General features: G+C 44.6%; 1 protein-coding gene across 1 annotated transcript in view; it reads right to left on the bottom strand.

Moving 5' to 3' along the window:
- Positions 1 to 17,054, bottom strand: part of LOC311147249 (A-type potassium channel modulatory protein DPP6-like) — a gene marked incomplete at both ends in the record, with an annotated part of 153,401 nt that overhangs the window by 46,811 nt on the left and 89,536 nt on the right. Inside the window, one exon of the mRNA XM_084183920.1 lies at positions 1,215 to 1,329. Within this exon, the coding sequence (XP_084040046.1) occupies positions 1,215 to 1,329 (115 nt within the window). The remainder of the gene's footprint in view (positions 1 to 1,214; positions 1,330 to 17,054) is intronic.

The following is a 17,054-nucleotide window of genomic DNA, read 5'->3' as shown; positions in this document are numbered from 1 at the left end:
TGAGGAAAATAGCACCTCTGATGCACTGCCAATTATACAAATGACTAGAGCTAGTGCTGCATAATAATATCCATTAAACGACACTGAATGGCGTTATACATTAAATACTCATTACCTTGCGAGAGGATGACCTCACCTCGTCTCTGTGAAAAACCAATATGCAATCTCCAAGCTGACACATCTCACCATCACCTTCTCTACTCCTGGCTGTCTATGAATGAATGGGCTTATGAATTGAAATTACCCACTGGGCTGTCTGCTAGCAAGGCCAATTGTAATCCCTCTCAATCTAACTAGAAGTTTTCATTTGGCGGCCTGACTCAGGTATGAGTATGACTTGATTTAAAGGGGCAATCTGCAGTTGCTACATCTATTTTTGGACTTATACATTAATGATATGTACCCGTTGATTCCTGAAGAATATAACTGATAAATGCCTCATGAGCTTAGTTCAACTGTCGTACCCCATCAGAACCCAAAATATAAGCTTGTTTTACTACAATGTTTTTATACAAAGTAAATGTAAACAAACACTGCATAGCCTCAAAACATGATCAAAACTATCATTTTCATATCATGGCTGGTCAGTCCTTGCATCCACAGCTCTGTCTATGTATTTGAGAGTGGTTACATTTCTCCAGACCCATCCTGCAGCTTTTTAGCTAAACAGTGGCTGGGAGTCGCTTTGTTATTGTTTCAACTGCTGATTGCCACTGTAACAACGTTTGCAGCTTCCTGCCTCTTCTGTCATACATCTTGACGGATGCTTACTAAATTTGTTTGGGAAGTGATGCTGTGTCTGCAGTGTTACATATATGATGTGTGTGTGGTGTAATCTAGCCAATTGTAATGGGTGTTTCTAAGTGTGTTTCTATTCTAATATAGCTGAGTGTGTTTGTGTTTTTACAGATGTAAGATCTTAATTTGATGTTTTTTACTTGTACTGTATTTGAGGTTTAAAAATACTTCTGAAGTTGGTAATTTACACTTTGAAATTTCAGACTTGATTTCCATTACGAAAAATGTGTCAGACCCTACAAAATGTCCATAAATTATAAACCACATAATAATTCACATTTCCTGTTGCTGCAGTATAATTGTTCCTGCTGTAGAAAACTAGCTCAAATTAAGAATAATCTGTAGGAGTATGTTGTGCTGTTTGTAGTGTACAGTAGCTGAGTGTAAAAGGGTATGCAGCTTTATGTGTTACGTACTTGGGGTGAGCACGATGACAGAGGTGACGATCAGAGACAAGATGATGCAGATGACCAGCAGGGCGATGACTATCCCCTTCCAGTTCCTCTGTGGAGGTGCACTGCCCACCAGGTCCTGCAACACAAACACACACACATTAGAGCTAATAGGGTCAATGGGGGGAAAGGAGGGGAGGCACTGACTGTTTGTGTTACTACTGCAGTACTCCTGAGATAGGCTCTCAGCCACAAAACTGTTGAAAGAAACTAGTGCGAATCTAAGTGACAAAATAAGCTCTGAAGGTGGAAATGACAGGAAAAAACAAGAATACGCTGAAGACAGTTCCTTTTGTTAACATGTACTGCGTTGGGAGATCCAGAGAACCTGAGCACATCCCCAAAGTATTTCACCCGAGGCTTCTGCGATACCTTTACACAGTTCCCTTCCCACTCTCTCTGTATGACAGATCACTATACTGCAGCTTTTACAATCATCCTCTATTATGGTCTTACAGTAGCCCATGGTTCCTTACTCAGGAGGAGCCTCTGCATCTCTGTCTGTTGGACTGGTACTGTATGTGCTCCTATTTGAGACAACAGGAACAGAGAGTGAGCAAAATAATAAGCCTCTCCTCTTCTACAGGCAAAGCCAAACAGATGCTAGATGGTCTATCAACCCTATTGCTCTAAACACATACAGTCAAATCCACATGACGTACAAAACCTAACTATACCCCTATGGTGGTGCAGTGGCTGTATCGGTTACCCAATAAGACTGCCAATCGAATGTACGCTGAAGCAGATACTTCACTGCACGGTTACACCATCTCATTTGCTCATATAAAAAGACCAGCATGATATTAGACACCCTATTCATTGATAGTTGTGGTAAAGCAAAATGGAGATTGGTTCATGAGACAAGTGTGAGTGTCTTATAGGTGAATCAGGGTTAAGGGAAAGACTATCTGTTGGATTGCTACTATATCTGTTGGTATCCAAGGCTGATTCTAGCTTGGTTCCAATTCTGAAAGTGCTTTAGCCAATTCCTCTGACTATCAAGGCATGACAACAGAGTTGGCTAAAGCACAGATATCACAGAGATCTGGAAATAGGCTAGACGTAGTCATGCAGAGAGCCAGTACTCTTGGACCCTGCACAGTGTCTCGTCATTAGGGTCTATGTCTCTCTCCCCTCCACTGAGCTCTGAGCAGTGGCTGGAGCATAGCATGTCACCGTGGGCAGATAGAGATCAGGCTTAATTGGGAACAAGGCAATCAACAGCTCTGGATCAATATGGATCAGTGTTGCTCTGCATCTTTCCGTATGCGGCCATGGTGGTGGTAGTGACTCATGCATGTGTGTGTGTTAGGGTTGTCACGGTACAAGCATTGCGATACCACGATACCAGATTTACCTTGGCAGAAAAAAAGAACACGAAGCGACCAAACTCTAAGGTTCTTTAAAACCTTTATGTAAAATATTGTGTGCTATAGCTCTTAGGAAACTTTGCAGAATTTTGTTTTTTTATGTATTATTTATTACATTATTAGCTCAGAAAGTGTTTTGCATCATTACATACAGCCGGGAAAAACTATTGGATATCAGAGCGGCGGTAACTCACCAGCATTACGACCAGGAATACGACTTTCCCGAAGCAGATCCTTTGTTTGCTCTCCCCAGTGCAACTGACCTGATTCCAGTGGCTGACCCAAAACATCGCCGGCGGAGGAGAGGCACTTGGAGCGGCCTGCTGGTTCGACTTAGGAGGCACGCACACCACCCACCGCTTCCAAGTATTCTACTCGCTAATGTTCAGTCTTTGGTTAACAAGCTCGACGAACTACAGGCAAGGATTTCCTTCCAGAGAGACATCAAGGCCTGTAACATCCTCTGTTTCATGGAAACATGGATCTCTTGGGATATTCTGTCGGAATCGGTCCAGCCAGATGGGTTCTCAGTTCATTGCGCAGACAGGAATAAATATATCTCCGGGAAGCAGAAGGGTGGAGGTGTGTGTTTCATGATTAACGACTATTGGTGTAATTGTAGTAACATAGAGGAACTCGAGTCCTTCTGTTCACCCGACCTAGAATATCTCACAATCAAATGCAGACCGTATTATCTCCCAAGATAATTTTATTCAGTTATAGTCACGGCCGTGTATATCCCCCCTCAAGCCGATAACACGACGGCCCTCAAAGAACTTCACTGGATCTTATGCAAACTGGAAACCACATATCCTGAGGAAGCATTTATTGTAGCCGGGGATTTTAACAAAGCAAATATGAGGACTAGGCTGCCGAAGTTCTATCAACATATCGACTGTTGTACTCGCGCTGCTAAAATCCTCAACCATTGCTATTCGAACTTCCAGGATGGTTATAAGGCCCTCCCCCGCCCTCCTTTCGGCAAATCTGACCACGACTCCATTTTGCTTCTACCTTCCTATAGGCAGAAACTCAAACAGGAAGTACCCGTGCTAAGGACTATTCAACGCTGGTCTGACCAATCGGAATCCACGCTTCAAGATTGTTTTGATCACGCGGACTGGGATATGTTCCGGGTAGCTTCTGAAAATAATTTAGACGTATACACTGAAACGGTGACTGAGTTTATCAGGAAGTGTATAGGTGATGTTGTGCCCACTGTGACTATTAAAACCTACCCTAACCAGAAACCGTGGATAGATGGCAGCATACGCGCAAATCTGAAAGCGCGAACCACCACATTCAACCATGGCAAGGTAACTGGGAATATGGCAGAATACAAACAGTGTAGCTACTCACTCCGCAAGGCAATTAAACTGACAAAACATCAGTATAGAGACAAAGTGGAGTTGCAATTCAACGGTTCAGACACGAGACGTATGTGGCAGGGTCTACAGACAATCACGGACTACAAAAGTAAAACCAGCCACGTCGCCGACACCGACGCCTCGCTTCGAGACTAGCTAAACACCATCTTTGCCCGCAGTGCCACTGACGAGGCCCACTACCAATGACTGTGGCCTCTCCTTCTCCGTGGCTGATGTGATTAAGACATTTAAGCATGTTAACCCCCGCAAGGCTGCCAGCATCCCTAGCCGCGTCCTCAGAGCATGCGCAGACCAGCTGGCTGGTGTATTTACAAACATATTCAATCTCTCCCTTTCCCAGTCTGCTGTTCCCACATGCTTCAAGATGGCCACCATTGTTCCTGTACCCAAGAAAGCAAAGGTAACTGAACTAAATGACTATCGCCCTGTAGCACTCACCTCTGTCATCATCAAGTGCTTTGAGAGTCAAGGATCATATCACCTCTACCTTACCTGTCACCCTAGACCCACTCCAATTTGCATACCGCCCCAATAGATCCACAGACGATGCAATTGCCATCACACTGCACACTGCCCTATCCCATCTGGACAAGAGGAATACCTATGTAAGAATGCTGTTCATTGACTATAGCTCAGCATTCAACACCATAGTACCCTCCAAGCTCATCATTAAGCTCGAGGCCCTGGGTCTGAACCCTGCCCTGTGCAACTGGGTCCTGGACTTCCTGACGGGCCGCCCCCAGGTGGTGAAGGTAGGAAACAACATCTCCACTTCGCTGATCCTCAACACTGGGGCCCCACAAGGGTGCGTGCTCAGCCCCCTCCTGTACTCCCTGTTCCCCCATGACTGCGTGGCCAAGCATGCCTCCAACTCAATCATCAAGTTTGCAGACGACACAACAGTCGTAGGCTTGATTACCAACAATGACGAGACCGCCTACAAGGAGGAGGTGAGGGCTCTGGGAGTGTGGTGCAAGGAAAATAACCTCTCACTCAACACTAACAAAACAAAGGAGATGATCGTGGACTTCTGGAAACAGCAGAGGGTGCACCCCCCTATCCACATCGACGGGACTGCAGTGGAGAAGGTGGAACGCTTCAAGTTCCTTGGCGTACACATCACCGACAAACTGAAATGGTTCACCCACGCAGACAGTGTGGTGAAGAAGGCGCAACAGAGCCTCTTCAACCTCAGGAGGCTGAAGAAATTTGGCTTAGCACCTAAAACCCTCACAAACTTTTACAGATGCACAATTGAGAGCATCCTGTCGGGCTGTATCACCGCCTGGTACGGCAACTGCACCGCCCACAACCGCAGGGCTCTCCAGAGGGTGGTGCGGTCTGCCGAACGCATTACCTGGGGCAAACTACCCTCCCTCCAAGACACATACAGCACCAGATGTCACAGAAAGACCAAAAAGATCATCAAGGACATCAACCACCCGAGCCACTGCCTGTTCACCCCGCTAACATCCAGAAGTCGAGGTCAGTACAGGTGCATCAAAGCTGGGACCGAGAGAATGAAAAACAGCTTCTATCTCAAGGCCATCAGACTGTTAAATAGCCATCACTAGCACATTAGAGGCTGCTGCTGCCTATTGACATCACTGGCCAATTTAAGAAATGGAACACTATTCACTTTAATAATGTTTACATATCTTGCACTACTCATCTCATATGTATATACTGCATTCTATTTTATAATATTCTATGGTATCTTAGTCCATGCCGCTCTGTCATTGCTTGTCCATATATGTATATATTCTTAAATCCCATTCCTTACTAGTTTTGTGTGTATTGGGTATATGTTGCGAAATTGTTAGATATTACTTGTTCGATATTACTGCACTGTCGGAGCTAGAAGCACTAGCGTTTCGCTACACCCGCTATAACATCTACTAAACATGTGTCACGATCGTCGGTGAGAGAGGAGGACCAAGGCGCAGCGTTGAATGCAAACATATTTATTATAGGAATGATCACACGATCAAAACGAAAACGTGACGTCCCTGGTTACATACACAAACCAACACGGAACAAGAAACCACAAATAATGAATGCCAAACGGCTACCTAAGTATGATTCCCAATCAGAGACAACGAGCTACAGCCGTCTCTGATTGGGAGCCACCCTGGCCAACATAGATATACAACAACTAGAACATAAACAAATGAAAACTCACACCCTGGCTCAACATACTAGAGTCCCCAGAGCCAGGGCGTGACAGTACCCCCCCCTAAAGGCGCGGACTCCGACCGCGCCAACCAAATACCACAGGGGAGGGACCGGGTGGGCACTCCGCCTAGGCGGCGGATCCGGCTCCGGACATGACCCCCACTCCTTCTCTAAACCCCCAAAGTACCCCTGGTCCGGTCTGGCCCTGCTGACCGGAGCTGGACTTCACACTGGTGGAGCGTATAGCTTCAGCTCCGTAGTGGAGCAGTTGACCGGGACCTTACCAGGCACCGGTGACCCAGGCACGGGTTGTGCTGGACTGACGACGCGCACCCCTGGCTTGGTGCGTGGAGGAGGAACGGGCCTTACCAGGCTGACGACGCGCACCCCTGGCTTGGTGCGTGGAGGAGGAACGGGCCTTACCAGGCTGACGACGCACGCCGTAGGCTTGGTGCGTGGAGCAGGGACAGGCCGGGCTGGGCTGGCGACGCACCCCGTAGGCTTGGTGCGTGGAGCAGGGACAGGCCGGACCGGGCTGGCGACGCACCCCGTAGGCTTGGTGCGTGGAGCAGGGACAGGCCGGACTGGGCTGACGAAGCGCACCACTGACTTGGTGCGGGGAGCAGGAACGGGCCGAGCCGGGCTGACGAAGCGCACCACTGACTTGGTGCGGGGAGCAGGAACGGGCCGAGCCGGGCTGACGAAGCGCACCACTGACTTGGTGCGGGGAGCAGGAACAGGCCGGACCGTACTGGGGACACACACCACTGGTCCTTCGCAGGGATCTGGAATGGGCCGGACCGGACTGGTAACACACCCCAGTACCTCTCGCCGTGCCTCTACACCTTCCACCCCCTCTTCGACCAGTGGCCCCCGTAACCTGGCGGCCTCCTCTGCCAATCCGCTGGGCCGCTCTGCCGCGGTCTCCTGCTGGCCCGTCGTCCACGGCGTTAGCCCCCCCCTAAAAAAATTCTGGGCGTCTCTCCTACCCGTGGACCAGGTCTCCATGTCCCTCGCCAGCCTTTCGCCCTTCTGCCACAATGTCAAGCCCTTCTCTTCCTCACTCGGCTTGACCCAGTCGAGGAGGCGAAGGAGATCCGCTAGAGATCTCTCCGGCGCTGGCTCCTGGACTTGCTGCTTGGTCCAGTTATGGTGGTTTCTTCTGTCACGATCGTCGGTGAGAGAGGAGGACCAAGGCGCAGCGTTGAATGCAAACATATTTATTATAGGAATGATCACACGATCAAAACAACAAAACGAAAACGTGACGTCCCTGGTTACATACACAAACCAACACGGAACAAGAAACCACAAATAATGAATGCCAAACGGCTACCTAAGTATGACTCCCAATCAGAGACAACGAGCTACAGCCGTCTCTGATTGGGAGCCACCCTGGCCAACATAGATATACAACAACTAGAACATAAACAAATGAAAACTCACACCCTGGCTTAACATACTAGAGTCCCCAGAGCCAGGGCGTGACAACATGTGTATGTGACAGATAAAAATTGATTTGATTTGAGTGACACCATAAGGCTGTTTTTCCCAACATTAGGACTGTTTTCCTCAAGAAATTAAAGGGCAATTTTTCAACCTCATATTCAGCCTCTCCACCAAACCAGTGTCTACATATGTGAAAACAGCACGTTTCTATGATCTGTAGTTAAAAAGATAAGAAGAAAGGGCCTAAAAAATGCTTCTCTGTGACATCACACGGTAGGATTAAAAGTAAAAAACTATGATCAGTGTTGGGGAGTAGTGAACTATATCAAATCAATTTGTATTTTTCACATGCGCCGAATAAAACAGGTGTAGACCTTACAGTGAAATGCTTACTTACAAGCCCTTAACCAACAATGCAGTTTTAAGAAAAATAAGTGTTAAGTTAAAAATAGATAAGTAAATTTTTTTTAAATAATTAAAGAGCAGCAGTAAAATAACAGTAGAGAGGCTATATACAGGGGGTACCGGTACAGAGTGTGGGGGCACAGGTTAGTTGAGGTAATTTAGGTAATATGTACATGTACACTACGAGTCAAAAGTTTGGACACACCTACTCATTCATTGGTTTTTCTTAATTTTTACTATTTTCTACATTGTATAATAATAGTGAAGACATCAAAACTATGAAATAACACATATGAAATCATGTAGTAAACAAAAAAGTGTTAAACAAATCAAAGTATATTTTATATTTTAAAATCTTTAAATAGCCACCGTTTGCCTTGATGACAGCTTTGCACACTCTTAGAATTCTCTCAACCAGCTTCACCTGGAATGCTTTTCCAGCAGTCCTGAAGGAGTTCCCACATATGCTGAGCACTTGTTGGCTGCTTTTCCTTCACTCTGCCGTCCGACTCATCCCAAACCATCTCAATTCAGTTGAGGTCGGGGGATTGTGGAGGCCAGGTCATCTGATGCAGCACTCCATCACTCTCCTTCTTGGTAAAATAGCCCTTACACAGCCTGGAGGTGTGTTGGGTCATGGTCCTGTTGAAAAACAAATGATAGTCCCACTAAGCCCAAACCAGATGTGATGGCGTATCGTTGTAGAATGCTGTGGTAGGCATGCTGGTTAAGTGTAACTTGAATTCTAAATAAATCGCAGACAGTGTCACCAGCAACGCACCCCCACACAATAACACCTCCTCCTCCATGCTTTACGGTGTGAAATACACATGCAGAGATAATCCGTTCACCCACACCGTGTCTCACAAAGACATGGCTGTTGGAACCAGAAATCTCAAATTTGGACTCCAGACCAAAGGACAAATTTCCACCAGTCTATTGTCCATTGCTCGTATGTCTTGGCCCAAGCAGGTCTCTTCATATTATTGGTGTCCTTTATTAGTGGTTTCTTTGCAGCAATTCGACCATGAAGGCCTGATTCACACAGTCCCCTCTGAACAGTTGATATTGAGATGTGTCTGTTACTTGAACTCCGTGAAACATTTATTTGGGCTGCAATCTTTTAGGCTGGTAACTCTAATGAACTTATCCTCTGCAGCAGAGTTAACTCTGGGTCTTCCATTCCTGTCGCGGTCCTCTTGAGAGCCAGTTTCATCATAGCGCTTGATGATTTTTGCGACTGCACTTGAAGAACCGTACATAGTTCTTGAAAGTCCTGTGTAGCTCAGTTGATAGAGTATGGCATTTGCAACGCCAGGGTTGTGGGTTTGATTCCCACGGGGGGCCAGTATGAAGAAAAAAAATTTATGCACTCACTAACTGTAAGTTGCTCTGTATAAGAGCGTCTCCTAAATGACAAAAAAAAAAATATATATCCTGATTGACTGACCTTCATGTCTTAAAGTAATGATGGACTGTCGTTTCTCTTTGCTTATTTGAGCTGTTCTTTCCATAATATGGACTTGGTCTTTTACCAAATAGGGCTACCTTCTGTATATCACTCCTACCTTGTCACAACACAACTGATTGGCTCAAACGCATTAAGAAGGAAATAAATTCCACAAATTTTAACTTTTAACTTTTAAGGCACACCTGTTAATTGAAATGCATTCCAGGTGACTACCTCATGAAGCTGGTTGAGAGAATGCCAAGAGTGTGCAAAGCTGTCATCAAGGCAAAGGGTGGCTATTTGAAGAATCTCAAATATAAAATATATTTTATTTGTTTAACACTTTTTTGGTTACTACATGATTCCATACAGTGGGGAAAAAAAGTATTTAGTCAGCCACCAATTGTGCAAGTTCTCCCACTTAAAAAGATGAGAGAGGCCTGTAATTTTCATCATAGGTACACGTCAACTATGACAGACAAATTGAGAAAACAAATTCCAGAAAATCACATTGTAGGATTTTTAATGAATTTATTTGCAAATTATGGTGGAAAATAAGTATTTGGTCACCTACAAACAAGCAAGATTTCTGGCTCTCACAGACCTGTAACTTCTTCTTTAAGAGGCTCTTCTGTCCTCCACTTGTTACCTGTATTAATGGCACCTGTTTGAACTTGTTATCAGTATAAAAGACACCTGTCCACAACCTCAAACAGTCACACTCCAAACTCCACTATGGCCAAGACCAAAGAGCTGTCAAAGGACACCAGAAACAAAATTGTAGACCTGCACCAGGCTGGGAAGACTGAATCTGCAATAGGTAAGCAGCTTGGTTTGAAGAAATCAACTGTGGGAGCAAATATTAGGAAATGGAAGACATACAAGACCACTGATAATCTCCCTCGATCTGGGGCTCCACGCAAGATCTCACCCCGTGGGGTCAAAATGATCACAAGAACGGTGAGCAAAAATCCCAGAACCACACGGGGGGACCTAGTGAATGACCTGCAGAGAGCTGGGACCAAAGTAACAAAGCCTACCATCAGTAACACACTACGCCGCCAGTGACTCAAATCATGCAGTGCCAGACGTGTCCCCCTGCTTAAGCCAGTACATGTCCAGGCCCGTCTGAAGTTTGCTAGAGTGCATTTGGATGATCCAGAAGAGGATTGGGAGAATGTCATATGAAACCAAAATAGAACTTTTTGGTAAAAACTCTACTTGTCGTGTTTGGAGGACAAAGAATGCTGAGTTGCATCCAAAGAACACCATACCTACTGTGAAGCATGGGGGTGGAAACATCATGCTTTGGGGCTGTTTTTCTGCAAAGGGACCAGGACGACTGATTCGTGTAAAGGAAAGAATGAATGGGGCCATGTATCGTGAGATTTTGAGTGAAAACCTCCTTCCATCAGCAAGGGCATTGAAGATGAAACGTGGCTGGGTCTTTCAGCATGACAATGATCCCAAAACACCGCCCGGGCAACGAAGGAGTGGCTTCGTAAGAAGCATTTCAAGGTCCTGGAGTGGCCTAGCCAGTCTCCAGATCTCAACCCCATAGAAAATCTTTGGAGGGAGTTGAAAGTCCGTGTTGCCCAGCGACAGCCCCAAAACATCATTGCTCTAGAGGAGATCTGCATGGAGGAATGGGCCAAAATACCAGCAACAGTGTATGAAAACCTTGTGAAGACATACAGAAAACATTTGACCTGTGTCATTGCCAACAAAGGGTATATAACAAAGTATTGAGAAACTTTTGTTATTGACCAAATACTTATTTTCCACCATAATTTGCAAATAAATTCATAAAAAATCCTACAATGTGATTTTCTGGATTTTTTTTCCTCATTTTGTCTGTCATAGTTGACGTGTACCTATGATGAAATTTACAGGCCTCTCTCATCTTTTTAAGTGGGAGAACTTGCACAATTGGTGGCTGACTAAATACTTTTTTGCCCCACTGTATGTGTTATTTCATAGTTTTGATGTCTTCACTATTCTACTATGTAGAAAATAGTAAAAAATAAAGAAAAACCCTTGAATGAGTAGATGTGTCTTAACTTTTGACTGGTACTGTAGGTAGAGTTAAAGTGACTATGAATAGATAATAAACAGAGAGTATCAGCAGCGTAAAAGAGGGTGTGGGGGGGGGGGGGGGGGCAACAATGCAAATAGTACGGGTAGCCATTTGATTAGCTGTTCAGGAGTCTTATGGCTTGGGGGTAGAAGCTGTTAAGAAGCCTTTTGGACCTGAACTTGGCGCTCCAGTACCGCTTGCCGTGCGGCAGCAGAGAGAACAATCTATGACTAGGGTGGCTTGAGTCTTTGACAATTTTGAGGGCCTTCCTCTGACACCGCCTGGTATAAAGGTCCTGGATGGCAGGAAGCTTGGCCCCAGTGATGTACTGGGCCGTACGCACTACCCTCTGTAGTGCCTTGCAGTCGGAGGCCGAGCAGTTGCCATACCAGGCAGTGATGCAACCAGTCAGGATGCTCTCGATGGTGCAGCTGTATAACTTTTTGAGGATCTGAGGACCCATGCCAAATCTTTTCAGTCTCCTAAGGGGGAATAGGCTTTGTCGTGCCCTCTTCACGACTGTCTTGGTATGTTTGGACCATGATAGTTTGTTGGTGATGTGGACACCAAGGAACTTGAAGCTCTCAACCTGCTCCACTACAGCCACGTCGATGAGAATGGGGGCATGCTCGGTCCTCTTCTTTTTCCTGTAGTCCACAATTATCTCCTTTGTCTTGATCACATTGTGGGAGAGGTTGTTATCCTGGCACCACACGGCCAGGTCTCTGACCTTTTCCCTATAGGCTGTCTCATTGTTGTCGGTGATCAGGCCTACCGCTGTTGTGTCGTCGGCAAACTTAATGATGGTGTTGGAGTCGTGCCTGGCCATGCAGTCATGGGTGAACAGGGAGTACAGGAGGGGACTGAGCACGCACCCCTGAGGGGCCCCCGTGTTGAGGATCAGTGTGGCAGATGTGTTGTTACCTACACTTATGGCCTGGGGCTGCCCATCAGGAAGTCCAGGATCCAGTTGCAGAGGGAGGTGTTAAGTCCCAGAGTCCTTAGCTTAGTGATGTACTTTGAGGGCACTATGGTGTTGAACACTGTAGTCAATGAATAGCATTCTCACGTAGGTGTTCCTTTTGTCCAGGTGGGAAAGGGCAGTGTGGAGTGCAATAGAGATTGCATCATCTGTGGATCTGTTGGGGCGGTATGCAAATTGGAGTGGGTGTAGGGTTTCTGGTGTAGTATCTGAACATTTATAGCTTTGGCTGAGGTTTTCATATTGTTGGTTAAATGGACTTTGCTCTGCTGTGCTGAAACATCTGGAAAGTATTACTATAGGGGCCCCCTAAGATGGTGGACATTGGGATATGTGGAGGCCAGGGATTGGTCTATTCAAAACACGCCATCTTGTGTTACATAGGATATATACCATGTTTGAACAAAGGGACGAGGAGAGTGATCATATTTGAGATCGGGTTTGTTGCTCTCCAGATTCTGCAGAAATCTGTAAATTGATAATGAAATCTTTTGATATAATAAACCTTTATAATCAAAGTACAGTGTCAGCGGATTTCTTATCAACACAGCATTGCAGCATCGTTGTTCGGCCACCACACTGGGATAATGGTGTTGATGTTCATTTAGTAACTTAATTTAATTTTGCAGTAGCTTGGTGGTAGTTGAACTAAATTCAAATATTGGTAGTGTTTTCAGTAGTTAATTACTATTTTTTGCCATGTAGTGTAGCTAACTAGTGGAACTACACACTCATTTCTTTGCAAAAATAAAATATGGACCTGCCTAATTCTCACTTGAAACTCTTTTTGTGTGCCTAATTCTCATTTTCTGTAGGCTAAATCACTTCTGTTAACATCTGACTACAGAGTGATCTGTTCCTGCAATTTGTCAACTATGACATTTCAGATTAAGATATTATATTTTTTCATGAAGTACACATGTAGTGAAAATATTATTCTAAGTAACTTTAGTAAAGTAAACTATATTTTTCTTAAGGATAGCTTTAGTGTAGCTTAACTTCTTCCAGTGTGAAGTAATTGATAGCTTGGTAAACTATTTTCAGAGTAGCTTCCCGAACACTGACAGTGATTTTCAAAACCTGCAATGAGTTTCTAGCCCAAGGGAGGGTATTTTCTTGCTCCCCACCTCACTGTGAATCTCATAGTGTTTTAAAATCGCAGTTTTTAAAATGTTTAACCTTTTAATGATGTCATCGGTATAATTATTTCTTCTACAAAACTAAATGTGCTATTTCACATGTATTGACATTGGTATTGTGGCTGGAGATATTAAAAATGAGGTTGAAAAGTGGTGGAGTTGCCCTTAAATCTGCTTCATGTTTTGTTTCCTTGCCATGATACTTCTGCGTATCGCGATACTGGTACAGTGCCTTGCAAAAGTATTCATCCCCCTTCGCGTTTTTCCTATTTTGTTGCATTACAACCTGTAATTTAAATGGCTTTTTATTTGGATTTCATGTAATGGACATACACAAAATAGTCCAAATTGGTGAAGTTAAATGAAAAAAATAACTTGTTTCAGAAAATTCTAAAAGATAAATAACGGAAAAGTGGTGCGTGCATATGTATTCACCCCTTTTGCTATGAAGCACCTAAATAAGATCTGTTGCAACCAATTACCTTCAGAAGTCACATAATTAGTTAAATAAAGTCCACCTGTGTGCAATCTAAGTGTTACATGATCTGTCACATGATCTCAGTATATATACACCTGTTCTGAAAGGAGCACCATTAAATTATGCACGCTCAAGTTTTCTGTTTTGCATTGTCTTATTTCTTGTTTGTTTCACAATAAAAAATATTTTGCATCTTCAAAGTGGTAGGCATGTTGTGTAAATCAAAATGATACAAAATATCCATTTTAATTCCAGGTTTTAAGGCAACAAAATAGGAAAAATGCCAAGGGGGTGAATACTTTCGCAAGCCACTGTATTGTGCCAACCCTAGTGTGTGTGTGTGTGTGTGTGTGTGTGTTTGCATGTGTTTGCATGTGTGTAACAGCTGCAGTTTCCTATATTATTGCTGCTGCGGAGGCATCTCCCACATATTAAACTGATAGTGAGATAAGGCTGGAGTCTGAGATAGAGGAAATTAATCTGCCTGTGTTATCACCTCCTAATGGAAAAGCCCCAACTGTGGATTCATCAGGAAATCACTGTCTGCTGCCCTCTGACCTCCGCAAGGAATAAACAAATGAATAATGGTCTGCAGATCAAATGTACAGATCAAAGCCCATAGATATCTACAGCCGTGGTCAAAAGTGTTGAGAATGACACAAATATGAATTTTCTCAAAGTCTGCTGTCTCAGTTTTTATGATGGCAATTTGCACATACTCCAGAATGTTATGAAGAGTGATCAGATGAATTGCAATTAATTGCAAAGTCCCTCTTTGCCATTAAAATGAACTTAATTCCCCAAAAAACATTTCCACTGCATTTCAGCCCTGCCACAAAAGGACCAGCTGACATCATGTCAGTGATTCTCTCATTAACACAGGTGAGAGTGTTGACGAGGACAAGGCTGGAGATCACTCTGTCATGCTGATTGAGTTAGAATAAAAGACTGGAAGCTTTAAAAGGAGGGTGGTGCTTGAAATCATTGTTCTTCCTCTGTTAACCATGGTTACCTGCAAGGAGACACGTGCCGTCATTATTGCTTTGCACAAAAAGGGCTTCACAGGCAAGGATATTGCTGCTAGTAAGATTGCACCTAAATCAACCATTTATCGGATCATCAAGAACTTCAAGGAGAGAGGTTCAATTGTTGTGAAGATGGCGTCAGGGCGCCCAAGAAAGTCCAGCAAGCGCCAGGACCGTCTCCTAAAGTTGATTCAGCTGCGGGATCGGGGCACCACCAGTGCAGAGCTTGCTCAGGAATGGCAGCAGGCAGGTGTGAGTACATCTGCACGCACAGTGAGGCGAATACTTTTGGAGGATGGCCTGGTGTCAAGAAGGGCAGCCAGGAAGCCACTTCTCTCCAGGAAAAACATCAGGGACAGACTGATATTCTGCAAAAGGTACAGGGATTGGACTGCTGAGGACTGGGGTAAAGTCATTTTCTCTGATGAATCCCCTTTCCGATTGTTTGGGGCACCAGGAAAAAAGCTTGTCCGGAGAAGACAAGGTGAGCGCTACCATCAGTCCTGTGTCATGCCAACAGTAAAGAATCCTGAGACCATTCATGTGTGGGGTTGCTTCTCAGCCAAGGGAGTGGGCTCACTCACAATTTTGCCTAAGAACACAGCCATTAATAAAGTATGGTACCAACACATCCTCAGAGAGCAACTTCTCCCAACCATCCAAGAACAGTTTGGTGACGAACAATGCCTTTTCCAGCATGATGGAGCACCTTGCCATAAGGCAAAAATGATAACCAAGTGGCTCGGGGAACAAAACTTCACATTTTGGGCCCATGGCCAGGAAACTCCCCAGACCTTAATCCCATTGAGAACTTGTGGTCAATCCTCAAGAGGCGGGTGGACAAACAAAAACCCACAAATTCTGACAAACTCCAAGCATTGATTATGCAAGAATGGGCTGCCATCAGTCAGGATGTGGCCCAGAAGTTAATTGACAGCATGCCAGGGCGGATTGCAGAGGTCTTGAAAAAGAAGGGTCAACACTGCAAATATTGACTCTTTGCATAAACTTAATGTAATTGTCAATAAAAGCCTTTGACACTTATGGAATGCTTGTAATTATACTTCAGTATACCATAGTAACATCTGACAAAAATATCTAAAAACACTGAAGCAGCAAACTTTGTGAAGACCAATACTTGTGTCATTCTCAAAACCTTTGACCACGACTGTACAGTACACTGCAAAGGTTCAGGTGAGAATTTATTACAACCAATCGTCCATTTTGAACACTCAAACACTTTTAAACACTTTGAAGAGAGTCTTTGAGAGCCTGGCGTCAAGGTTACAGGTGAAGCCAGGTGTACACTACATTACTTTCAAAATCCTAACATCGCGACCGTCTTTCCTGTAGTTTTTGTCTTGCCAATGTAGTGGTGTGCAGTTGCGCACACTAAACGACGTGGCACACAGTACAAGATACTTTACTTGGTCGGTAGTGTAAGTCGCTCATGATAAGAGCATCTGCTAAATATGTAAAATGTTACGGCTCAGTGATAATAGAACCTACAGCAGAGGTAACATCCCACTGGGCTCACACTAGTTGAATCAACATCGTTTTCATGTCATTTCAATGAAATCACGTTGAACCAACATTGAAATGACCTCTGTGCCCGGTGGGATATCTAATTACATTATATTCTAACTGGGGAGCTGGGAAAGTATTTGCTCAGCAGAACCATACCAGCCATCTTGATGCCAGTCTAACTAGCCTGTGTGAATATTTAATCTCCACAGTCTGTAAGCTTTTTCTCCCTTTTGCCTCTCTAGTCTTCTGCTCCCTTCTCCTCCTCTCCAGTCTACTCCTTCCCTTTACCTCATCAACATGCTCACAGCAGGAATGTTTAACACGAGTCAAAGGCGGGCC

The sequence above is a fragment of the Coregonus lavaretus genome (genome assembly GCF_964263955.1).
Source record: "Coregonus lavaretus genome assembly, chromosome: 19".
In the NCBI taxonomy this organism is placed as follows: domain Eukaryota; kingdom Metazoa; phylum Chordata; class Actinopteri; order Salmoniformes; family Salmonidae; genus Coregonus; species Coregonus lavaretus.
The sequence above is the reverse complement of the archived record's forward strand: the minus strand, read 5'-3'. Positions and strand labels throughout refer to the sequence as shown.